Source organism: Hirundo rustica, chromosome 6 (assembly GCF_015227805.2).
Source record: "Hirundo rustica isolate bHirRus1 chromosome 6, bHirRus1.pri.v3, whole genome shotgun sequence".
In the NCBI taxonomy this organism is placed as follows: domain Eukaryota; kingdom Metazoa; phylum Chordata; class Aves; order Passeriformes; family Hirundinidae; genus Hirundo; species Hirundo rustica.
In genome coordinates this window covers 34,556,674-34,583,645 of record NC_053455.1, presented here as the reverse complement: position 1 = coordinate 34,583,645, position 26,972 = coordinate 34,556,674, and the positions used below count along the sequence as shown (strand labels likewise).

General features: G+C 38.1%; 1 protein-coding gene across 6 annotated transcripts in view; it reads right to left on the bottom strand.

Moving 5' to 3' along the window:
• The window catches only part of MEIS2 (Meis homeobox 2), a 174,796-nt gene that overhangs the window by 95,545 nt on the left and 52,279 nt on the right, over window positions 1-26,972 (bottom strand). For all 6 annotated transcript variants that reach the window (XM_040066612.2, XM_040066605.2, XM_040066609.2 and 3 more), the window contains one exon: window positions 26,802-26,947. In XM_040066612.2, the coding sequence (XP_039922546.1) occupies window positions 26,802-26,947 (146 nt within the window). The remainder of the gene's footprint in view (window positions 1-26,801; window positions 26,948-26,972) is intronic.

Sequence of the window (26,972 nt, the reverse complement as noted above, 5' to 3'; positions counted from 1 at the left end):
AAAGTGTTCTTCCCACTTTATCTGACTGTGAAGATGTTAAGGGCCAAAATTCTATAATTATTACTAGCATTCCTTGGTAAAGTCAGCAAAACACTGAAAATTATAAAGTACAACTGTTAACCACAGCGTCCTCACCAAGTCCCCATTGCCTAACTTTCCTCCTACAACTTCACAGGGTGTTGTGCTTACCGTTGCTTCTGCGCTATGTTGTTTTGTACTTTTAGGGCTTTGTTAAGAGTGGAAGGTATCACAGAGGTATCTGCACTTAGGTGGTGAGTGAAGATTCCTGCACTGTTCTGTACCATGCTAGCACATGTTGATGGTTCCTGCAGTTAGGAAAGCTAACAAGATTCAAAATTTCATGGTTGGGGTTTCTTGGGGGGAGATGGGGTTTGTTTGTTTGTTTGTTTTGTGGGTATTTTTGTTTGTTTTGTTTTGTTTTGTTTTAAGTGTTATTTTTGTTGTAGTAGACCTAAAACTCAGCAGCAGTTGGACTGGGGAAATGTCACTTCTCTGGCCCAGAAAAATATCCATTGTATATACAAAACATGATGCAGTTTTTAATTGTATGAATACATAAATTTTTCTCTCCTTCCAGTGAAAGAATACAAGCTTCATTCACCACAAAGCTGATAGAGAGTGGAACTGAGAATAAAGAAAGTATCTGGCATTCTCTACCTTCAAAGTCCTTCACTTAGCAACCTATAAAGCATTTTTCAAGCCTAGCTATTGTCTGTATATGAGGTCATAACACTACACCAGACAAATCTGAAACTGTATTTGGTTTTTGAATATGCAAAAGCATGCTATATAGCTGGTTAATGACAGAACTTTGCTGTTGTCTCAGAGATTTCTGAAAACCCCAATTGCAATATTTCTGTAACAAAAGATTGCATCCTAAACTTTATACTGCTGCCACAGCCCAAACTTCATAAATGTTCAGTTTTAGCAGTTCCTTAATTTTGGCAACTGCCTTCAGGGAGCCAGTATCTGAAATATCTGTTTGCCTTTACAAATTTTTTTATAAAAAGGCTGAGCTATCTTCCCTCTGCACATGGTATGCAACTGAAGTATAAATATTTCACTTAATATTTGTTATCTTTTTTGATGGCTTAGAAACTTCAAGACAAGTTATCTAAATAATTCCAGTGTTACATTCCTATCTCGAGTCTTACTTCCCTAATACTTATCACATTGAGTACTCTACAGCTTTCTATCTCTTTCTTCATCCAGAGGAACATTTATCTTTACTGCTCATCAAGAAAAATTCTCCCCTCATAATAGCAGTATGTCTGTTAAATACATATATAATAAAAATAGCCTTTGTAGAAATCTAACATACTACATGTTGATATAGTGCTGATCCAGAGATTCATTGAAAAGAATTTCCCTATTCACTTTCCATGTAAATATTTGAAGATGGGGCCTTCTTATAAATTTGTCAAAAGACTTTCAAAGTCATGCTGCACTGCACATGCACGTGTCTTTATCTTCTTGTATTTCTGCTCTGACACTCACTTGAAGTTGAATCAAATCAGTGAATCTTTCACTCAGGGGCTGCACTGAGTGACCTATGTGAAAATAACTCCAAATCCATTCCCAAGGCCGGGTTCAGAACCAACCATGATGTCAACGGAAGATTTTTCAACAGTGCTCACAGCTTTCACTGAGCTCATTTAAAATCCTGGGCTCTGTGCACAAATGTTCGCCTTGCATACCCTGCCCACAATCCTGTTGACACCTCTGCTGTCTGTCTCAGCTGAAAGCACTGAAGAGCATTCCAGCAGAGTAACTTGCAAGACAGGTTTGATGTTAGACCCTGTGGAAAGGCTTGGTTCCCTCTTTGATTTGAATGATTCTTGTTGGTGTTTAAACAAAGAGATGTCAGTCTTTAGGCATCTCTGACATCTTCAAGGGCAACTTAATTAAAATATTTATCTGTTAAACCAAAAACTCTTGCCAAAATCCAAGCCTATCCTTTGCATACCGAAAGGTTGTGACTATCTTTGTTGGCTTTAGTTCCCAAAGATGACTCTCCATTAGCTTTGAGACTTGGATTGAGTTCCAAGTATATAAATCATGTCAAAAGACTGCACAATTTATTTTATTTGTATGAGACATGCATGAGAAGTCACATCAGAAAACTCCCCATTAGCATTAATGAATCACACATGTGTGTCTATATATATATATATATATATATAGGTCAGGCTTAGTCTGTGAACCAAAAGACACACCAATTTTGAAATCCTTGCCAATTGCATATATAGTTTCCATAGGTTTGACTTTGTTCCTTCCGATTAGGAAGTAAGTAGAAATTCCTGAAGGGCTAAACAACTTTTAAACTGCTCTGAGGAAAGTAAACCAAAGCTATTCTGGTGAAACCAAATGATCTGACAACACTAAATTCCATATAAGTGCTGCCCTGCTGGTTTTTTGGGTTTTTTCCCTGCGGCTCAGACAGTAACCTTGGTGCTTTTCATTTATGGCACTGTAGTAGCTGCTCAGATACTCCAGTTTGTTGTATTCTAACATAGGCTAAAAAAAGTTAACGTTTCCATATAGTAAAAACGCTCAACCAATGTACCATGTAAGATGCTGTTGATGTTGATCGAGCAGTTGGGGTTTTTGATATGTATCCCAGATATTTCTTCAGTATGGCAACACCTTACATTACACTGTCTCTGAAGATCTTGGGTCAGTCCCACCCAGTATCCTAAGCCTGGAGACCTCAGTCTTGAAGTACCTTTCATTACACAACTAACATTAATGATTTTATGACCTAACATTTTGTCTTTCATGCAATTTAAGCAAGGTACATGAGCAAACTAGTAACATCTGTTATCAATACACTAGGTTTGGGTTTATCACGTGTACAGCTTCTCCAACAGCACGCATGGTGATATTCCTAATAGCATACAGTTAACAACAGTCATTTAAGCTACATACACAGATAAATGCATCTAACTATCGTTTGTACAGATGTGAATTAGTTTCAGAATATTCTATAGAAAGAACACTAAAAAGGAATGGTAACCTCAATTAAAGAAAAAAATCTGTTTCTTTAATTATTTTATTGTCAATGTTATTTGCATCTGCCTGGAAAATGACGTTTTGCATAACATGGGTAAACAAAACGGATGCTTCTCTACTCTAAACCTTCACAGAACAAATCAATCCAGATTCATATCCTGAGCTGGTCAGGCACAATGATGTAGGACAGTGCTGCCTAACCAAAGGGTCGTGATGCCAACTGAGGCCATAGTGTTTCTGAGATGGGACACAAACCCAGCTCAAGTCCAGTAGCAGAAATGGTGTTTGCAACTGGAGGTAACGTTATGAGGGTAGAAGGTAAAATGGTATTAAAGTCATCTATAACAGTGAAGCCATACTCTTGCTGGACCTCCTTTCTCTGATATTCATTCAAACAGTTGAAAATCTAGATTGTTTACCATCAATAAACAGGAAAGAAAGGTTTTCTTAAATATAGGGATGATCTCTGCTTTTGGCACATTAATATTGAACTTTGATTTTAGAAACACAACCAAAAGAAAAAGAAAACTTAATTATCATCTTTAAACCCTTTTATGTAGCATTCCTTTCCTCCAGAAAGTTTATTCACATATCTACTTATTTCTACAAAAAGCCACAGAAAAATAATTTCTGGTAATATTTTAAGTAATTCAGAAAGTTGGGTGGGATCATTAGATAAAGACTTTCACTAATGCTAACCCACTGTCAAAAGTAATTTTAAATTGTTCTTGAAGTTTCTAACAGTTAAAAGATGAAGTCTGCCATTTGCTGGAAAATTTTAACAACTCTTTCAGTTTTTTTGGTACAGATATTACAGATACTGATTAAGAAAACCGTAAAAAAACCCTGAAGGTGTGGACAGTTAACATAAAAAAAAACTTAACTGCAAAATAATATGACAAGAATTAACATCTGTCTCTTTTAGGTGACATGAATTGGTTTTTTAAAGCTTGATTTCTGGATGTTGGCTAGAAGCCAAAAAAAAAGGAAAAAAAAAAAAAAAAATCTCTGAATTCTTCTGCATGGTTGGTTTCTGGAGAACTCACCAAGAATCAATAAGTGTCAGAGGAAATCAAAGGATTTCCATTTCAGGAAAAACTGGGTCCGAAAATTTGTTCTTTGTGCATAAGCATGGTGAAGATGAAGTGACTTTTGTCATTCCCTGATCCCAGGAACTATCAGGGGCTACAAGAGCCTCAGTTGAAAGAGTATGAACTGGAGGACTCTCAGAGTTGCTGTAAATCTGCTGGCTGATAACAGACTCTTCAGAAGTACATCTAGAAATCAATGGAGCACATATGTGCTCAGGATGTAGCTTGGTATGTGCATGCCCAATTTAGGGGTCTTTACTAATCTTAGTGTTGGCTGCTCACTGTACAGTGACCATTGTATTGTGCTTACATAGGACCCGCTTTCCAGCTTTCTTCTGAGATTGAGTTTGAAACTCATTCTAAAGATGCATAAAACAATTTTGTAGGGGCATCTATGAATTTATGCATAGCAACTAAGGAAAACAATATTGTTATCCAGCCACTGCAGGCACTGATTCCTTCAGAGCTAAATTCAGTAAAGGTGGAAATCAACATTTTAAAGGTTCTTTCTGTGGCATTTAGAAAATGCAGATCATTAATTTCTGAGCAGAAGTAGGGGCCTAGGCCAAACACACCAGGATAAAAAGTCAGTACTCTTAAGTCATTAGGCTTGCCAGCAAAAGCTGGATTTCATTGGAACTATGTCATTAGCACTAAATGAAGGCTTGCCACTCAAATTTTCCTGTGGCCAGGGCGCAGGGATAGAGGACATGGATGCTTTGCTGTACATTGGTGGCATTGGAAAAAGCTGCTCAAAGGAGAACTGACATTTGCAGGGCCAGAAAAAGGCTCTGGCTAACGCAACACAAGTGGTGGCAGTGCAGGGAGGTGAAAAAAGCCCCATTCCCTTGGGAAGAAGAGAAATTCAGTAATGTTCCTTTCTGGGAATGCTTCTGGACTGCACAACAAGACACTTCTGCACAGAAAAACACAACATGTGCTTATCAGTTATGGTAAAATATATACCAATTTAATTTTTATAATCTTCCCTAGATGTCTGTCCCTATATCTACAGTACCAAGATTTACAAATTATAAAGACAGAAAAAGAACTCATTTATCTGCACATGTTTATCAACATTAGGATTTTACCTAGTTTTCAGTCATTGGCTGAAAACTTATCTTTAATTTTTATTCAAGATGGATTCATATGACCACTACAGTGTGCTTCAGCCATTGGTGTAGTCTTGGGCCATCTACACGATTAGTTGTCCCTCACTGCACATCAGTGGCATGTTAAGTTTTTCCTCACAATCTATGTGGATGCATATAACTTTACCACAATATATGAAGCATGTCCAATAAAAGGAACATTGATGGGTACTTTAGTTCTACACTGCAGCAAAATTTCATACAGGCTAGACCAAGAAGGAAGAAAATTTGATCATTGAAGCAACTACATCCTCCAAGCCTTTCTCAACAGTCTATAACCATAGTTGAAACAGCGAAATCAAAATAAATTAAATCTGAAAGCTGATGCACAAGATCAAGAGTGAAAGAAAATAAGGTATTTACTGTGATAAGTGTTTAAATATGTTATTCATGTTGGCCACATCACAGTTAGTAGGGCTGAAATCAAGGATGCCCAAGTTTCAAAAAAAAAGGAAACACAAAAACTTACAGAGATTGGCATACCTCCCTGGGACTGCTATGAATCCCAGATTTCTGGGTTTGAGGTGATACTGATATACAGTTTTGGATATAGTTACATAAATTAGATCTCAAATCAAAATGCTTTCTTTTCATTGTTTTCCTTTCCCTCAGGGCCAAACGCTGAAAACAGCCTTGGGATCCAGCATCCTGCACTTCCACTCTCTTCCTAAATCCCACGAGTTCCAAAGGTTAGTCTTTTATGTTTAAAATGAGGTAGATGTGGATGAGACAACTCCACAGTCTCAATTCCAGGCATGCCTATGTGCTATTTTCTAAATCCAGCTAAAACCAGGCTTACTTTACTCTCCTCTCCTTTAAGGGCAAAAATTTTTGGCACTATGACAAAATATGAATCCTGTTGAATCAGTTCTTAAAAGCCATATCAGCAAATTTTGACATCTTAACTTAAAGTGCTGACGAGGATGAGTGAGCTCAAAGTGAGAAATTACATGGGCAAAGGCTTTGCAGCTCCTTTCAGACCACTCTTTTATGGGCACATGATTTAAAATATTTTGGCAATTCACCTTTCTGTAGAAGACCACTATAAACATATGTAAATTTAAAGTCAGTACATGGAAGCCAGAAAAATCCAAAGAAAGACTGTGACATGCCACTGTGACTCCTAGAGGCCAAGTTCTTCACATTAAAATATCCTGATTCAATAAAGCAAAAAAGAGCACAATATGGCAAAAAGGTTTTCATTTCCACATCTCTCAGTCATTGATCAATACATTACTCTCTATGCTCTTTGAAAATATCATGTAACATTAAAGAATTTTCCAACATTTAAATAGTAATTTAACATATTTTAGGCATTTAATAAAATAGAAAGCTAGAAATTAGTTATTTGATACATAATATTGCAAATATTGATCTTAGTATAGAGTTCAGTGACTCATGAACTCCATAATGCATAATAGAATAAAGCTAAACCAGTCAATTCACACAATTCTGCTGTCATCACATAAGAGCTTTGCTCCACTTTCATTTATATACTATCACAAGAAACTCTTAGTCCATGTTATAATCTCCCTTTCACTAACTTTCCATGTAATCTGATTTTACAGTGGCATAAATTACACCCATATGAGATTCAGCATGCAATTTCTATTTACCAGCCATAAAGTTGTTCCCTAGTAATGTGCACTACTACCTAAAAGTGGTACCTAAATTATGCCCATGAGAACTTCAGTGTCCTCACCAGACATACTGCAGGTAATCCAGTTTAAAAGATGCTGCTACTAGGCTTTGTCTTAAGTTTACCTAAATTATTCAAATTCCTCAGCAGCTTCTATCAGAGGACATAACGTTGAAGTGGACATTGTAGATGCCCAGTCACTTGCACAGTAAGTGAAATGATGCACAAGATCAAGAATGAAAGAAAATATGATATTTTCCTGTGTGATTTGTACATGTAATGTGGATCTCTTTCATATGAAAGTGACATTGTGCAAAAAATGAGCTTGTGCATACAGAACACTGCTGCTCTTCTTCACCACTAAAATGACCCAGTGGGACCAACACTAGACAGACTTACACAGCTGGAGGAGAGCCAGCAATGCTAGATCTAGAGAACAGCCCTGAGCATGTCAAAGCAAAAGAAGGGCTGATCAGACAGCTGTTGCTTTGTGATACCACCAGCTACCTCCTATCTGTACCAGAGCTGGTGAAGAAACAGCATCCATGTCAAGGTGCCATAGACAGATGTTTTGGGGTCACTGTGCCTCAGTGACAACTGGGAATCAAACTCTTTTATGTAAAGTGCTGAGTAAATGGACTGAGCAGAAATTGGTCTTCAAGCAGAATGTAAAAGCATTTTTAAGCAGTTCAATATCAGATTCAGAGCAGCATGATAAAAGTAAGGTACGCCTTTCTAACAAACAGAAAAGATTCTTCTGCTGCTGTCAGATGTATAGATGCCCATCATGGACATAGTTTTTCCAGATCCCACAGCATGTCTCTGTCAGGAGGAATCACACTGACCTAAAACACCTTGGATAGTCAGCAAACTAGGGATAATGTAATACTTTCAGCCTCAGCTTCTGACACTGTACATGTACTTTGATGTACAAGTACTTAAAATGACTCAAAAAATATTATGTTAAATCATTGGGGGCGGGCAGGGGAGGGAGTGGGGGCAGTGGAGAATGAAAGTAGTCTTTTTCAAGAATGAGTGTTTGACCTGCAAATTGGTAACAGAAAAAAAAACGGAAGCAAAAAAACCCTAATTCAAGGCATTCATAAGTATTGTAACAGATTAGAAAAGGGTTTTTTTCTGGACAAAACTTTGCTGTTAAAAACACAAGAGCCTTGAAGTTTTGTTTATTGTTAGTTAAATACACATGTATATGAATTAATGTAGGCAGTATTTTATTAGTATTTTTTAAGCAGTAGTAGTGATGCTAATGAGAATAAAATATAATGTATTAGACAGCATCAGTCGCTGAACCTTCCTAATACCAAAAGAAAATGCATATATCACAGGGCCACTGAGATAAAGTAACACTCAGCCCTAGAGGGCACAGATTTCGTCTTTATGTAAATCAGTGCCTGTCACTGCATGCATGATTCACTGCTCAGAGTGTACTCTTCTGTGACGAATGAGTCCCGCTTAATTTGGCAGTGATTATGCGGGTTGCTGGCCCTCTAAACCCCTTTGAACTTGTAATTGCTGCTGGTTTAAATAATGAACATTAAGGAGAGGTGGATTCATAAAACTGTGGATAATTACAATTTTTTTTTCTTTTTTCCTTTTTTTTTTTCTTCCCCCCCCCCCCTTTTTTTTATTTTTCTTAATGGAAAGAAAAGGCTTCGAAGGCCACTGATAACTGTATCAGGCTGTTGCCGAAATAAAACTGCAGTCTTGTTCAGTCTTGAGGAAGGAAAGGGAATGGAAAGGAGAAGGGGGGAAAAAAAGAGAGGGAGATCAGAATGGCTTGGATGCCGGTAGAAAAGGAGGAGCAATGTTTTTCATGAATATTCATAGCCAGTCACATCTGTAGCAGGCTTGCTTTCCACCTTTTTTTCTTTGCAGTTCAACATGGACAAGAAGTGCTAACAAAAGAAGGTGATGGTGCAGTTCTATCAGGCTCCAGGTTTAATCTTTACAGAGCATATGGGTGAACTTTTTTTTTCTAATTTTCAAAGACTCACATTTTTTAAAAGTTGTGAATGTCTTTAATCAAAGGAAGTGCTCCCTCTCCCTCCCCCCGCCCATGCTGCTTTTTAAAAATTATGTTCCTGTAATTATGAATGTGAGGGAGTCAGTTGCCAAGGAAGCATGATGTGTAACATGCAGCAAATTTGTTCCTCCTCCCCTTTATGAGCACTTTACTGAATCCTCCAATATTCTTTGATCCGGCAAAATTTTTATTTGCGTGTGTAATGTATTGAAACAACGATGACAACAAAAATTGTTATTGAGGAGGGGACAGAAACCAAAGTCAGCCAAGTCAGGCAGCTACTACCCAGAAACAACAAAGAATGAATGATAAATTTAGCAGCCTCATGTTCAATTTTCAAACAACACAGCAGAGATTTATAGCTTTGCTGCTCCCATGGTAAACGAAGCAGCACACAGAAAGCGTGTCTGTTTTTGATTTTGCTGTTTTCCCCCTTTTTTTGTTATTTGCCTATTTGCAGTTGGTTGGGGTTTTTTGTTGGGTTTTTTTTTCTTTTTTTTTTTTTTTTTTAACTCTACATTTTCTTTCTCCTGGTGTGAGATGAATATCAAAGGCCTGGTGCTGTTGGTAAGCCTCCAGCATACAAGGGCAGCTCAATGGGATGTTATTAGAACCTGCGTCACAACACGGCAGACTGTGATTAATAGCAACTGTATCAACGGTAGCGACTTCTCAACAACGCCCTCCAGCAGCTCTGAAGGGGCCGTGTGAAGAAGAAGGGAGGGGGGGGGGGGCGGGAAAGGGGAAAAAAAAATGTCTAGCTACTAAAGGTTTAGCTTTGCACATGATTAGGTTATGTCAAAACTGTGTCCGCTTTCTACCAGGACACAGCACGGATATTTATTTAAAAGCACTCTACCAAATGTATGGTCTGATCAGTGTTTTATCTCGCCAGAATCAATCATGTGAAGAACAGGATCGTAGCAATGGAGAATAGAACACTGAAAAAACATATAATTGTTAGAGTTTTAATTAGGGTTCCCCTGAAATGAAGAAGAAAAAATTTTCCCAACACTTCATGAAAATTCCTTAGAAAACTGCAGGGCTGCTAATTTTTTCCTGTTGCTACATGAAAGAAAGCAGGTTTTTAAAATCAGGTGTAAACTGATATCCTCTCTGTCTCTTCTTCTTTTTTTTTTTTTTTTTTTTTTTTTTTTTTTTTTTTTTTTTTTTTAATACAGTTTAGAAAGTTAGGTCTGCACATCAAGAAACGTGAAGCTTATTTAAATGTCCCATTCCACATCAGAACATATTCTAATAAATGTCCTCAATTATTCAAATAATCCAAAATTAAGCTCTTCCAACTGTAGCTCATGGATATATGGTTTGGGCCACAGCAGGCCCGAAAATAAAATGTAAATGCATCAATGGCTCTTAAGCATTATGATCTGGATTTAAACTTCCAGCTCTGAAAGTCTTTAAACTTCTGCCCACCAGAAGCCTAAAGAACATACTGGGACTTCTGGGAACTTCCTACACTTGCATCATCTCTTGGCCTCATCACCACTCACTGCTGACCCTTATCTGGCTCAGTGGAGCATTCGTCTGGCCAATAGAGCAGATTTTACTTAGTGAAAACTAGGAAAAAAACACTTCTCAGAATGCTTTTAAAGCATTTAATATTACCTGCTCCTTTTCACAAAACTTTGCTGCCAATAAGTAGTTTTCATTTCCGTTAACAGCATTTAAAATATGTTAATCATTCTGCCATCTTCTGTGTCTCAGATAGAAGAGGTGGAATGTTCACCTACAGATGTAAATGATAGTAATTTCAGTCACAAATTAGACTGTTGGCATAGTATTTAGACTGAAAAAAGCATGCAAAACTATTTTAAATGCATATATTAGCACTGAAGCAGATTTAATCCATATCTTGGGAAGTGAAGCAGAATAAAATTCATGGAAGACTCATGCTTGATTAGGAGAACAATTATCAGCAGGTGAAAAGGAGAAAACCATGCAAACAAATTAATAACTCTTCAAATTAGGTGAAAATGAAAGCTGGTACACTGGTATATTATACTCTCCTCCTTCAGTAGATAGAATGACATGGTCCAACTGCTGTTGGACTGCTGTTGGACTGCTGTGCTTTTGGCCACTTTTCTGTCAAATGTTCCCATCATCCTTAATTGTCACATAGTACTACTGAGAGAGCAGGGGTTATCCAGTGTGTTGAAGTCCAGGAGCAAATGAATATTTAGACAACACTGAAAACCAACACCTGCTGAGCTATAAATAAAAAATAATAAATCTTAACTATGTTTTAAAAAAATGCAAGTAACTTTTTATTTCTTTCTCAAAAACACACAGCTTGCTCAACAAAGCACTGAAATATGATTTACTTGTGCCAAGGACTGCAACACATCCTTCAACCTGTTTATCTTTGAAGACCATAATTAAGGAGGACAAACTGGTTTACAGTCTACGCAAGTTGCAAAAGAACTGCATTCACAATTTTTCTCAAACGCTAATTTTCCTTATCTAAGAATCTTGCTTGATTAAAATCTTGGGGCAATTAGCAGTTGAGTGAAGAGATTACTTTCTGTTGCAAAAAGACAGTCAACTTTTACAAGTTGTACAAATGAACAATTCGGACTCAATTCTCAGCTGCATCCAAGTACAAGGAGAACAAACCCTTCGGCTGCTCAAATCTCAAGTCTAGATGGAATAGTCCACCTAATACTGTTTAGTGCTGCCTCCCACGTTTGTTGGAGCACTCCTGTTAAACCTTTTCCACACAGGAATCACCTCAGCGCTTTCATGACTGCCCAGGCACACTTTCATTCCAAAATGAGGGCAGAAGCTGGTAAGATGACCGCCCATTTTTAAACGACATATACCCCCCAATCTACCACTGTTGCCTCTCCTAAGATATTCTGATGGTGGCCTTGCTAATGCTATTCTCAGTTTTGCTTATAATAGTGTAATATTCATACAGAGGAAGCCTCTGCTTTCTTAGTTCATTAAGACACAATTCTACAGACACAGATAAGTATTTTTTTTTTTTCTCAGCAAAAAGGACTAATTGAAGATTATCTAGGAAAAATTGGAACAGAGCAACTATAGAACAACTGTCACAACCATGAGGTACCATAGACATTTTCACAAAGGTAGGGAGAGTGAGTGAATGGAGAAATAAGACTTTTCCTTAACCTCTTACTAAGATTTAGCCAAATACACCATGAGAACAGTATACATGACACAGCAAGAAGCAGAGCCATCACCAAAATCTCATTGCTACAGGTGAAAAACAGAGTAGATCTGTAGTCCTCTGAGTTCCCTGTGTGGGTAGAGGGCCACAAAGCTGTGGCAATGTGGCTTTTAAAAGCTGATGTCTGATAATGGCTTTTTCATCAACCTCCTATCAGCATTTCCAGCCACAGAAGTTTGCCCCATGCTTGAGGTTTCTAGGGTGGATGAATGAAGACTGATGAGAGAGGATGAAAGAAGATGTGGAAACCCTCAGTTCTCTAAATTCTCATCCCATATACCTTTTGTTTTGCTGAGCAATGAATAAATAATCAGTACTAATGTTAGTAAAATAATTTTGCTATCTCAGGGTCAAATTCTGATAACAAATGCATGGCCTGACTGGCCTGCAGAAATGCATTTGAGGACAGTTGCAAATGATCTGGAATACTGGTGATCTCTACATTTGAGCTAAACCAAAATTATTTCTGCTAGGAACATGGGAAAAACCAGCACAAAGAAAAAGCTGTGACATGAAGCATTTGTTTGGAACAAGTACAACTTACTCCTGTCTTCTGTATCCTCCAGTGTGATTTTCAGAAACAATCAAAACAAAAGTGACAAAACCCAAAAACCACAATGAGCAAACAGCAGCTTTTAAGTGCTGTGGGAACAGAGAGGTTTGTTTAAGTAACCACTGTTTAAAAAATGCATACATAGTAACACCAAAATAAACAGCTTGCAATGTTGTTTATTTTAAGATACACAATAGCAATGTAAAGTGCTGCATGCTCTGAATTCAGGGTATACTAACATTATTTACAGTTGTGAAGAGTAGTAGGAAAACTAAGCTCCATGCCAGAAGACTCCTTGTTCAGAGAGCAAAGGTCAGTTTTCACTGCTTTTGCAGCTAGGAGGATTCCAATACACAGCCATGGAAAGCTCCCGCTCTCATTTCTCAAGCAGGTAACTTCTGAACTGCTGAACATACGAAAATCTTTAAAAAGGCATGTCGTTCCTATGGCATCTTTAAAATGGGTACACAAGCCCCTTCCTGGGAAGTATAATCAAGAGGGAGAAAAAGAGATCTTTGTCGTGTTGCTTCACTTCTTTAAAAACCTTCCAAACATGCCTGACTTACTAACCCAGTGTTGTGCCAGACAGGAAAAAATATCCAAAAGGAGAAAAATACTAACAAAACTAAGCAGCAGTGCTCTGAAAAGTGACTGACTTGCTGAACAGATTTATGTCCCTGTGTGTCTGAATTGCATTTGGTTCTCTGCTGACAAAAAAATGCCATTGACTTCAATCCATAATAGAAGTTTGTGATATTTTTCTTCATAAAGCCAGTCTAGCTATAGGCAAGAAAACTGGACTCTTTTTTCTGGCCAATCCACCATCTATTTATTATTGTAATTGCATAGCTTTACCATTGTAATTGCAACATTACTGTTATCATATAATCCTTGTGACTGCCAATAAATGAGCCAGAAAGAATCCAACTTGGATCTAAGATCCAAGGCTAAATTTCTAATTTTGGCAATGAGGGAGGAAAAAAATAAAAAGAAGGGAAAAAAATAAAGCATTTTTCTGCCATGAAAATGGAGTTCATTTGATCTGGAGGGCATTGAGATGAACACGGAACCCCACAGTTACATTATTATAAAGTAATGTTCAAGAGTAAAAATTCATTTTAAATTCAAAACACAATCTCTTTCTTCCTGATACTTTTGAGGAAAGCTGTGTGTGAAATTCAGCAGTTGAAGACAGCAGGCACTCAGTCAATATTTTCTTGCGGTCATTCTGCCTCTCTGAGGGCCCAAGCTTTGTTTTTGAATCATGCCGTCAAACTGCCATAAATGTCTGTAAGTGAAAAGCAGGTGGAAAAAGCTATGTTTTTCACCCATTTTGGCATTCCAATTTCTGTAGAAATCTGTAATCAACTCCATTTTGTATTAAATTTGCATTGGATCCATGACCTTAAAAATCAACATTTGTATTTTGAATGCTCAAACAACTTTTGGTGTTTTGGATTGATGTTTGATGGAGCAAATGTTGGAGCAGATGTCAGATATATTGGGGAAGACTAAGCTGGGTAGGGGTTGATTTCAGACCTTACCCAGATATTGCTGAAACTTCACAAGTTGTGAATGGAGAGCACTGCATGTATTGTGACAATCTCTGCCTCTGAATATCTGAAAGGGAGGTCTTTTTTACAGAAGTTCCTCAACATAAAGTTGCTTTCTTTGTCAGTTTAACAGACCCCAAGCCTGGCTGACCTTCAGCATCCACTCCCAGTGCCTGAAGGAACAGTAATTAAATATTGCTCTCAAGCTTAGTTCTCCAATTTGTGTCTCAAGCCCATTTCTAGTTTGACTTTGTAAGTTAATTTTGCAATAATTTTTCCACTGACAGATAAATGAAACATCATTGCAAAAGTTGAAACAAATACAACACAAACTTAAACCTGAAGGAAGCCAAATTTGGGAAGGTTTCCTTCTGAAAACAGCTCTAATTTCAAGATACTTTTCAGTTTTTAATCATTAATAAGAAAACATGAAAATATGAGAAAAGCTTCAGGCAACACTACTTTAGTGTAAGCCCAGGAATGCAAGATGTTTTTCAGCAGCATACCTTCAAATGTTTTTTTGGAGTCTAGTTTTGAAAGTGCTAAGCAAAGGCACTTCCACAGATTGTTCTACAGTCTAAACGACTGGGGTTTGTCTGCTGAATTCCATTATTCCTGCAAGGTGTTTTGTTCCCCTTCAGTAATTTCTCCTCTTACCTCTTTGTAGCCTTTGCTTATTCACTGCTTCAGCATACACATTTTCTGTCTAGGGCTAGTTCTTGTATTTTTGGGATGGATGGAAAGAGCACTGGAAATAACAATACAGCTCTCATTCCTCTTTTTTTTTTTGGCCTCTGTTACTCTTTTTGGGGAATAAGGGCCCTTATAGTCCAGGCTCTCCAAACATCCTTCTGTATCTTTCTCAGACTTTAACCAGACTGGCCTCAGGCTAGTTTCATAATCCTCAAGAAAAAAAAAAAACAGTCCTGATGTTCAGCATGAGATCATAACACGGTGATCTCACTCTGAACATTACCTTTCACTACGGCAGCTCTATTGACTTCTTTGCTTAGAACCGTTTGAATTTCCCACCAGCTCTGTTGTGTGATATTTGGTCTCTTTTAGGCAAGATACTTTTTCATGGAGTGAGCCTAAAGTGTACTGAGTAGAAAGCTCATGAGTCCCCAGGCCTTGTTTTAAAGAGTTTTCAGTCTCAGCAAGAAGTTTGCTGCAGAGATTGTTTGGGATGCAGTAGAGTGTGTTAGAGCACTGCCAAATCAGAGAGTGCAATATTTTATCTTTTCAGCTGGGACTCTGAACAGGATTCAGACCCCAGGAGCCAAACTCAGGATAGTTTCACAGCTCTATGGTTATGTTTATTTGTACCCATACTAGAAAAACACCATGGTTCTGTTCATTTGTAGACATTTTATTCCCCTGCTGCACATATTGTTTTGCACTATCCTCTGAAAGTATTATTGCTTTCTAAATGGACAACTTCTGGGGAATAAAAGGGAGAGAAAATGGCAAGAGCCCCTTTTCCTAGAAGGTTGGTTGCATCCAAGAGCATTGTGGGATTTAAGTTCATAAAAGCCAAGACAGCTAAGATTAATTATAGCAGTAAATTGTCTACAAATGTTTTGGTTAGATATGCACAAAGTAGTGGGGCTTTTTGGTCTGAGAAGTGTTTGCTCAGCAGTTCATGGCCACCATACAACACAGGCATAGGTTCTACGCTCTTTAAACTTGAAGTGTAAGCAGGCATATTATATGAAACAATGTGGAACACTTAGGATTACCCTAAAACTCTGCAGTTCATCCCACCAACCATAGAGAAGTTCATACCAACTCAAGAAGCACCTCTCTTTCCTAAGAGATGTTTGATCACACAGTAAATTGTCCCTGTGTAACTGGAAGAAATTGAATTGAAAACAGACGTGACCAAGTAATACAATTCTTGGATTAGTCCACCATAAAATAAAGAAGGTGGAAGGGAGAAGTGAATCAATTTATTTTCCCTTTTTTTTTAATTTTTGTTGTTGTTGTTGTTGTTCACAACAACTGACACATTTCTGTTTAATTTCTTACTTTATATCTGAAAGAGAAAATCAGAATATCGCTTTATAGTTGGAACTAAAGCACTTTTTAAACATTTAGATTTTGAACTGATCCCTCAAATTAGCCAGCTTTCTTTGCAATTAATATATGCCACCATTCCTATGTAACACTCCTTTGCTGACTCCCTCAAATATACATATGTCTCTTTTCTGACCACAAAAATTCCTTATTCTTGTTGCTATCACACATATCATGATCTTTCTCCCTATTCACACTCCATAACCCCAAATAGGCCATTTGTGGACCATTCAAACAGCTGTCAGCTGTCTACATACGGTCCTCAGTTGACAGGGGCCTTTCCAATGTGAAAGGTCCTTCAGCCCCTTACTCTTCACCCTCCTGTTTCCTGTTTCTTCTTTCGAGCATGAGTGGGATGCACGAGTGGGAAGCACCTGGCGGAGTCAAAAGAGGCAGCAGAAAGGATCAGGACGGGCTGGAAAGCTGCCAAAGTCCAGTCTCACATCAGGAGACTCACAGATTGTTGAGGAGGGGAGTATCCACCAGCAACTTCTTGAAGTACAAAGATGCATTGGTTAATATCGTTACACTCCCTTTACTCTCACTATTGCCTCTCAGCCAGCAGTTGATGCCCAGAGCTCTGGGAAAGACATTTGATAGCATTTACATGCAGTAATCACCACATCAGATCACCAGCAAGGAAAACACCTGACAAAATTAATGCAAGACCATTAATGCACTAAAGTAGCTTGCAGAAATCATATGCTATCGTCCTCAGTGTGGACCAGCAAGAACTCAACACTCTTAATTATATATTAAATGCTCCTTCATAAAGAGAAAATGGTCCTGAACTTTCGGTCTACTGAAATTCAGGTAGTTGCACAAGCATTGCATGACTGTCACGCTCTTTCAACAGCAAGATAAAACCACAACAGAAGTGTAATTTTCTGTAATTCAGCTGTTGCGAAGTAAAAGATACAGGCCTTACACAGTGTTTTTCATCTGTAAATATGAAAAGCACTTCAAAAAGCAGCAACAACCATTATGCCATACTGTTTAAACAGGGAAACCAACTTACAGTGTCTTGTCATGGTCACAGCTAGAAAGAGAAGTGAAAACCACATCTACCAGAGCTCCCTTGTGCTATACCATCCTGGGGACAGTAGTGAAAGCTGGGTCACAGGAGAATGTGACAAACAGTTGAGCACTCAAGACATTTGTCTTTCTATCATAAAATAGGGAATTGTTGAAGGAGTTGTTAAATGTAATTCGTGGATAAAGTGGCTAGAGCATTTAACACTTACTAAGTGTTTTTCTGCCTGTCTCCCATTATGATTTCACTATAGTTTTTCTGCCTTTTTCAAAGGGATTGGAGTTCCACTGGAATTAGTGGAAGGAGATCTGAGAGATACATACTGTTTGTCACTAACTTGTGAATTATCTGCAAATATTTGAACACAAAGAATCAAACCCTAATTTTTTAACTTACCTGGGAGTAAAAATAACTGCTTTTATAACAGTCATATAGGTATACAGCATATCAACTAACAATGTAGCTTACATAATCTTTGAAGCTTTTTAATTGACAGAACAAGCTTAAAGTAATCTAGACTAGGCCATGATCATGCAAAAATCTACTCCTGTCATATATTTAGTATACGTTAAGAAAGTGAACAGCTCTCCCAATATTATCTGATTTAATCAGATAGTATTTCCACAGTATATCCACCTGATAAAGGTCCCACTTTGAAATGACCAAATAAGAACTTGATCCTGATGACAGTCAAATTTCTACAGCACTAAAAAAATTACTGCATGGAGATTTTATTTTAAACACTAAACCAAAATATTTGCTGCTATTGACTGAGCTACTCAGATTTATTATCTTCAGATTGTAAGAGTATGTCATGAGATGTTAAGCGTTTTATGGACATAAGTAGTCAACTGCTACAAATAAAATACATACTTTGAAATGCCATCACAAAAAGGTAAAACCAAGATTTATAAATCTTTATGGCCTATCACCCAGTATTAGACAAAACAACTGAAATTAGGTTTGGCAGATTTGGGTCTAGCAGTTAAAAATAAAAAATAACAAATGTAAAAGCATGAAAATTGTATTGCCATTATGCTTAAAGATAACTGTAAATCTTTAGAGATGCCAATGATTGCTTTAGATAGTACAAACAAGTGCTGCCAATCAACTCTAAAATATGTGATGCATGGTATTCTAGGTATCATAACTCAAGACAAACTCCACAACAACAGCAGTAATATTGTCTGCCACAAACGACTCTCTTCATTAGGCAGCAATAAGAATTGACATATCCATTTCTTTGCAGATGTGGGACTGTTGGGAGAAACATGTTTGGGTTTGGTTTTTTTTTTCCAACATAACTCTAATTTTACTGAAAACTTCCTTGAAACAAATTGTCCTGCTCATGGATCTTGAAAAGAAAGTTTTAAGCATATCCTGAGGCAAAACTGAGAGGTAGTATCACTGCACAAACAACAGCAATTGTATTTTCCCTAAAAATATTTTTTATATATATAATCACGTGCACACACTACAGAGAAAGGGAGGAACTATGAGTTTTCAGTTGACAACAGCTTTAGGTAGTGGAACCTGAAGACGCTCCAAAGAATTCTCTTCTCTAGTTGACTGTGATCTCGATCTTCAGTTCATAACATTTATTAGAGCAATGTTTTTGGAGTTAAAAAAGTGTTTAAACACTTCATATTCACATATGCTTCGGTTAAATCACCTTTTGCCTTGCAAGGCTTGAAGCCACAACTCTATATAAGTGAATTCTTGTTTCAATTACTTTAAGGAATTCATTAATTGGACTTTGCTGTTCCCTCTTTTTTTCTTTTCTTTTCACTTACTTCCTATACTGACTCTGCAAGGCCTTGTAATCTGACAATAACAACCAGGGAAAAACAGTGGCTGATCCTATCTTTCTCTAGGCCACATTCAGATTGCTCAGTCAAGGCTTTTAAATCAAGCCTCAGTTAAAACCATGCACATGTTTTTTATTGTGCTTAGGAATCCCCTGTTTGAATATGGCAGGTAAAATATTAAATTGGGAAGCAACATCTAGCTACATTATCCCATGGTTTGGCATTGGCTGACCTCATATGTCACATGAATGAAATTCACCTTGCTGCAGTCCTGACACATTGTGTTGCCTGTTGATGAGGAGGCAAAACCAGGCAGGCTGGTATAAAGATAAAACCAAGGAGAGGAAAAGGTAAAACATAACTAGCTCGTATCAGACAGGATACTGTGAAAAACTCTTACAGCAAGCCTAGAAGAGGCCCATTAGATAGACTCAACAGCTTAAATTGTCCTAGTAGCACCAAAACAGGTTTCCCTGCAGCCCGTCAGCCTGCAATGGATTTGGGGACAGAAAGGGGATGAAAGGGATAGGAGAGTGGGAGGGGAAGGGTGGTGAGATTCATTTACTTGCCCCTTGCAGGATTCTCAATTTGGGGATTCTTTAGGGGGGTGGGGAGGGCGTGTATGTGTGTGCGTGAATTTCACCCTATATATAACTTGGAATCCTATTAGAAAACAACTCAGTGACACTGCAAATCCAGTATTTCTCAGTATGCTATTTTTGAAGCTCAAACACACAACATATTTTGATCTCCAAAGAAGCACAATAAAGATCCCCACTTCAAAATAAAATGAGAAGTAAAAAAAACCCTCAACCAATTGCACATGTAATAATTTCCAGGCTGGCTTCCTGTGATTGTATCCGATTATTTAAATTTTGGACTGTCTCTTTAATTTGAGGAGCAGGGAGAGAGGCGACAGATGGCAGACAGAATTGACTTATGTCCTCTATTCTTCTACAGAAGAAGGGGGAGTGCAGAAAGTTTGATCGAGGCAAAAGCTACAGTACATAGGCCTGGCTATAACTATCTAATAGGTCTTTTGACGAATTGGTTCGGAATATTTAGGTTTTTTTCTCCCCCAGACAGGCTTTGTAACAAACCCACGGTCCTGGAGGTTGCCATGGGTGACGAGAGAGCTGACATCCAGTCCCAACTACAAATAAGCACATGACAAATGGGCCCAGAGCCCTCCGACAGCCCTGAACCTTGGTGACCCCCTAAAAATCCCAGCCTCCCCGTACCCCATGCCCCCCCAAAAAAGCATTACTGAGAATATTCTTTAAAACCGAAAGCTTGCACTTAATTGGAAACACTGCCATGTAGCCGAAATGCTTAGGACAGCATGTACAAGTAAAAATAAATCATGCAGCATTGTTATTTAATGCGCTGTGACATCATTTCCTGAAATTAAACAGAGATGACACAGATTCAGACAGTCCCTGCTAAGGTTCAGTTCAAACAATTCACAGATGTTTTCCTCCAGCCAGCAGAAAACAATGCGAGACTTAAAGCACTCCTCTCCTTCTGCCCCTCTCCATATTCCACTCCCTCTCCTCAGCCTTTTCACTGGTACAAGGAGGTATGGCAGTTTTATAATGCATGCTCCCGCAAAAATATTCTTTTTTTAATTTAATTACTCAGGCTGTTGTACTAAATAGATGGATCATTGTGTCACAAAAGCATCAATTTTTCAGAAGGAATAACAGATGTCTATGTAACAATGATTAGATTAACCACTCCCAGACAAAGCTAGCTTTTGAGGCCCACACACCCCATGACCCTGGGTTCCCTCTTCTGTAGGGGGTGGATGTAGAAATGTCAGATCTAATCTCAGATTCCATTTTTAAAACAAACAAAGCCCCACCCCCATCCCATTTCAGCTCTTTTCTTTTAAGATTGTGGTGTTTAAAAGGTATGCGAATGTTTGGTCTCTTACTAAATCTTCAGGATGGATTTCACGGCTGAGGACTAGGACCACTCAGAGGATGAAACCTTTCAGCCTGGGACCAGAAGTGTCATTTTTGAGAGAGATTCTGCCCAGGCCGGTGACACTGTAGTGGCGGGCAGGCAGGCAGGACAGGAGGGAGATGCTGGTGACATTAGGCAGGGCTGCGATACCAGCAGCAGTAACTACAAATGTTAATGGCCACCACCAGCCCTTCTGGTGAGACACCAGAGCAACTCTGGGGTACAAAGAGGCACAGTTCTGTCATCCTGAGGACTGCAAGACCACAGGTCATGGAAGTTTAGCATTCAGGCGCTGATTTTTCCTTAGCACTGGGGGGTGAAGTCATTTAACCTCTCCTCACAAAAGTTTATCCAGCTGAAAAATGAGCACAATATTATTTTGTAGGACATGCTTCCAGCCGGGTGGTGTTTGTACAAAGAGGTCTGTTCTACACCAGCAGGCAACTTATTACCTTGCTGAAAAGAGCACACAGCCAGCCCTGCCTAAAAGCAGACCTGGAATAAAATGTCACTTAGGCTCTTCCAGTCTCTGACCCTGTGGTGCCCTGAGGTGGAAACGGCAGCCACGCAAACACATGTGCAGGTAGTTTTACAGGAGAATCAAAGGACATTTTCCATCTCCTCTGTGTCCCCTTGGAAGGCATTACGTGTTACAATGCACTCCAACACGCACACTAAAATTCACTAGAATGACTGCACATTCCTGTGTTATCTGGAATCTCCTAGCCTTCTTCTCGCCATTTTAACTGGACAGAGGTTTATTGTATTTTCAGGTTTGGTTTTGGTTTTTTAAAGTAGAGCAAAAACAACAATGTGCAGAATGCTTCTCCCATTTCATATCTCTGAGAAAAGCGTTCTTCTACAGCTTGATATGAAAGTAAGCTGTTCAGTGTGGAGCTATGTTTGTAATCTTTCTATAAGGTATTATTACTAAAATAAAATATGGAAGGAGATATTTATGAAGGTGAGTTGAATTCAACTTCTTTGAACACTTGCTCCAAGACTGGTTTTGGATGATGACATTCATCTCTAGAATCAAATCTAAAGAATAAATAAAATAGCTGCCCTTTATAAAAGACTTGATAAGCCATTTATCAAAATATGATAGACACATATTTTATTCTCAGATACACCCACATAAATACAGGAAAAAAAATCCTGTAAGTAAAAAAAAAATAGTAAGACTATTCATATTATCCAATCTAGACACCTGAATATGACAAGTTAAGAAAATTAATTCGGGTAAGCACAAAAGCCATGGCTGGTTCATTTTACCACCTTCCAGGAGAACTTACTCTAGCCTGACAATGAAACAGATAAAACCAAGACTTATTCTACAATAGACTGTGTAAAGAACAAGATTTTCAGCTAGAAGATTGTGGAAATCAGGCTAAAATGACATTGTTCAATGTTAGAAGACAGAACTTCATCTAGGAGAAAAAAAAAAACAAAAAAAACCACCAGCTCAACTCCTGTGACTTCAGGGGAGGCATCCCAAATACCACCAGATGGGAATTTGGCATTTTCATAAAGCAAGCTTTAGTTTGCAGGCTACCATTGCTAAATCTGGTACCATTAGTTAAGATACACATCTTTTTAAAGACAGTAACAAAAGAAACAACCAAAATAGAATTTTAACAAAGGGCATCACTCCAGGTAAGTGTCAAAGCATAAACGAGACTCTGTTCTACCAGCTCTGTATAAAAAGGTAAAAAAATGTTGAATGTAGCAAAAATGTAGTCTTTGGCACACTGCTGCAGAAATGGATGAACTACCAGAGGTACAAGTCTATAGAGTGGTATAATTACTTCCTGTATAACTTTCCTTTCTTCTGATTATGTATGTATATTTTAAAGGTCCTCCATCCTCCAAAAGGGCATGGGAGGAGGAGCACCGGCTCTATAGTTGTGGGTAAGAAATCCTAATCTCGGCATTGGTCTAAGCTGGAGGTGTCTATACATTTGAGCACTTCCTGTTTTCACTTCGTGATCAAATATGTTCTTTACAGGGCAAATAGGGGAGCACTTGAGGGAGGAAAGCAGTGATGTCTGAGAGGCTAATTGAGTGTACTAAGAACTCCTTAGCATAGAGGAAAAGGAGTCTTCCAAAGCTATGAATAAACTCTCAGCTTGGGTCAGATTTCTGGCTGTTTCTTTTCTTTAACCAGCTTTGAACTCAACTAAAAACAGTCTTAATGTCAGGTTTACCTTTATGATGTCATAATCTTTATGTACTATTGAAAAGATTATACTACCAGACTAGGATTTCCTCTACTTTCTTAAACACTGGATATTATCCAGAAAAAGCATACACATTTCCAACCAATTCATCCTCAGATCTTTTGTCTTCCAGTACTGTTGTAATTCCAAATGTAAGACAGAGCACAGTAAGTGAACGAGAACATGACAGAAGCTCCTACTCCTTGCATTTGACTTTCAACAATAAAAACATGCATGTGTATCCTATATCAAATATAATTGAAGTTACTACAAAATGGAAGCTGTGATAGAGTTTAGAAATTGTTTTGAAAGACACAGCCTGTCAGACATATTTGTTCTACATCAGAGTTCAAGTGCCTGTCTCTTCAAAAAAGCCCGCTTAGGCCATTCAATTTTTAAAACTGGCTGCCTTAGGAGTTCGCAAACCGGTTTAATAAAGGAAAAAATAGCATTTTATTTAAAATCATAAGTTACAATTAGTCAGATCTGAATTACTCTCTTGGAATTTGACAGTCTAAAGGACTTCTACATTTAATCCATGCCATAAGAGGTAGACTGCCACTGCCTCTCCTTCCAGGGAAATCAGAGGTTAATGATTTTTGTCATATTGAGACTAACAGCTAACAATTGCTACAGTTGGCCTTTAGTATTTTATTTGTCCTTTTGAGGTATTCAGAATAGGTGACAATGGCTTGCAGTTGAGAACATATGTAGAGAGACCCCTGTGGCTTATGGAAAAGTTGCTCCATGCTGGTTGGGTGTTTGAAAAAAAAAATACAACCAGAGCTCTTTTATGTTCCTCTCCTTAATGAATGCATGAATGTCAAAATGTACCAATGGCCCATTCAGGGGGCAAAGCCTAAGCAGCTCCTTCTTTAAGAACACATCCTGAGACGTAAAATACATTTGCTTAACAAATTAAAATAATGAGATAATTCAATTAGTTTCTTTAAAAAAAAGAGAGAGAGAGAAAGAAAAAAGGGTACATCAGGGGATTATTGTAATACAAGAACAGGTCATACAGCACAAAAGAGGAACAAACCAATTTGAAATAAGGTTAGAGTAGTAATGAAGGAATGTACATTGAATCATGGACTGCCATTGTAAAGATATTTACTTGAAACAATAAAATTGTACATCACAGATTCCCCTGTTTCTGGCTCAGCCAGAGTTACATTTTGAATGAACAAGCTAATTTGAGAAAAAGTGTGAGATCTTTAAAAGAAAGGAGTTTTCTTCCTTTCCTGCATGTGTTTATGGCAAGAATCTTTCTGAATTTACATTGCACTGGTCAGGGGTCTCCATTATCAGTTTGCAGGTCTGAGAATTACAGCGCAGTAAATCTTTCATCACCTGCAAACTCATTAAAGCCTGGACGGTAAAAGGTTTGGGGTTTTTTTGCGTTCATTTAATCTGATTTTTGTGAGGCTATCCTCACCAGTGATAGCAAATTTCCTTAATTCATGCAGGATGGAGAGGCTCAGGAGAGAGAGGATTGAAACAAGGAAAAGGGATTTCAAAAAGCCAGAAGGACTTTCCTCAAGAGAAGAAAGAGGCAGTTGACTGTTTAATAAGCAAGTGTCAAATGCTTTCAAGGAGCACATAAGAAAGAAAGGCAGGAAGGAAAAAAACCTACGTATCACAAATTTCATAAGAAGAAATGGAGTTAACATGGAGATGTCTACAAACCAAACCTGTTTATTTGTGGCCCTGCTTTTTGCTGTCTGCCTGTATAACTCATCTAAAGATACCCTACAGCTAAACGAAAAACCCTCCACTCGCACTCACTCGACTTCCAAATTAAAAACATTTTACAGGTTAGTAAATCTCCAGCTGAGGTGATGTAGCAAAGAACAGCTGTGAAGTAATTTTGATAATGATGAGAATAATAAGCACATGGCAAGGTTCAGGGCTTTGCTGTTGCAGCTTCAGTGCTCCTGAATAGATAAAAGTGATTAAATACTCCTGATTATCCCTGACCAATATGTAATGGATTTACAGCCCTTTCAATTAGTCAGTATTTGCTTAGGACTCATTATTTTGTCTTTGGTTAAGTAATCAGCCCAGAGACTCATGTTCTGTCTAATTCCTCTGAGCCAAGTGGGTACAGGGCACCTGACCTTTGAAATGGCCATAGCTGAGAGGCAGGAATAACCACTACTCCAGCAGAGACACTGGCTATTCCAGCTAATCCTGACCCCACAGGCCAGATCAATGCACCTTAGTTTTCTACTAATGTCCTTACATCAAAATGATGGTTTAGGAATGTGAATCTGCCGCTCCCCCCCTTAGCTGTGCTGCTGGCAGGGCAGTTCAATAGTCTCCATAATAAATAAATCAGGTCCCGGAATCATTACACCATAAGCAACAGCAGGAAATTTATAAAACCATGGAAATTTATAAAACTTTGGTAGAAGAGGTAGTTAATAACAGTTAGCATTTCAAGCCTTATCATGTGAGAAACAATTTCAAAGTGCAAGAAAGAAGAAAATCAATTGGTAATTTTACCAGTTTCCATCATTTCCCACATAAAGTAAACTAGGTTTACTAGATTTTCTGTGGAACTGTGTTTTGATGCCTGAGTGAAGTTAAATAGTCAACAGAACACCAACACAAACCAATAATAAGCAGACAAATAAAAGCTCAAGGAAAGCACTGCTATTTCACGTATTTAATCTCTCTCCCCCAAATGTGGATATGGCTGGATTTTAACATTAAAGGACTTGAAGAGAAGCGAAAAAAAGGTGCTTATTCTCTCTGTTACACAACTGAAAAATTAGGGAATCTGTAAGCCTTTTTTATTTCCTCACAAAGAAAGTGACAGTGACAAGGTTGCAAGCTGCTGCTTTGACTTCTTTAACATCCACAGTGTATGTCAGCACACGCACACGGACAAGGGCTCTCCCTTTCACCACATACACATGAAGTTTGTGTAAACAGAGGCCAGCAATAAAGTATCCAGAAGGCAGAGCTTAATATGTGCTAAAGCAAGAACCCCCCCTTTTTCTGTCCCTAGGAAAATTTTGAATAGTTGAAAGCCAAAAATGGTTACTTCATATATAGGTGATGTTCCGTGCTAAGGCATTGTACTCTCTCTCTTGCTCTCTCTCTCTCTCTACACACACACACATATACAGAGATAGATAGATAGATAGAGATAGATAGATAGATGATAGATAGTTTTCTTTGAGATTAGATAGTTAGATAGATAGATAGATAGACAGATTTCTTTTGAGAATTGTCATGATTCCAAGACCCAAGAAAAAAAATCTAATTAAAAAAAAAAAAAAAAAAAAAAAAAGGAAAAGCCTGAGACCTAATAATGGTCAAAAAATTATGGGGACAATTGATTTCTAATAATGATGAATAAAGCTCATTAGGCACATGAATAGAAATTTATTTTGGCTTTGGGCACCACTTACTGTGAGATGCTGGAAAAGCCATGCTCTCATGATATTTGTTGCTACTTTGGGGAAAATGCCTCTTTTCTTCTGACGCTTTTTGTCCTTGTCTGGGTCATCGTCATCTCCTGTACCAGGTGAGGCTACACTGTTGTCTAAACCATCACCTACAACAAAGAGAAAAAACAGGAA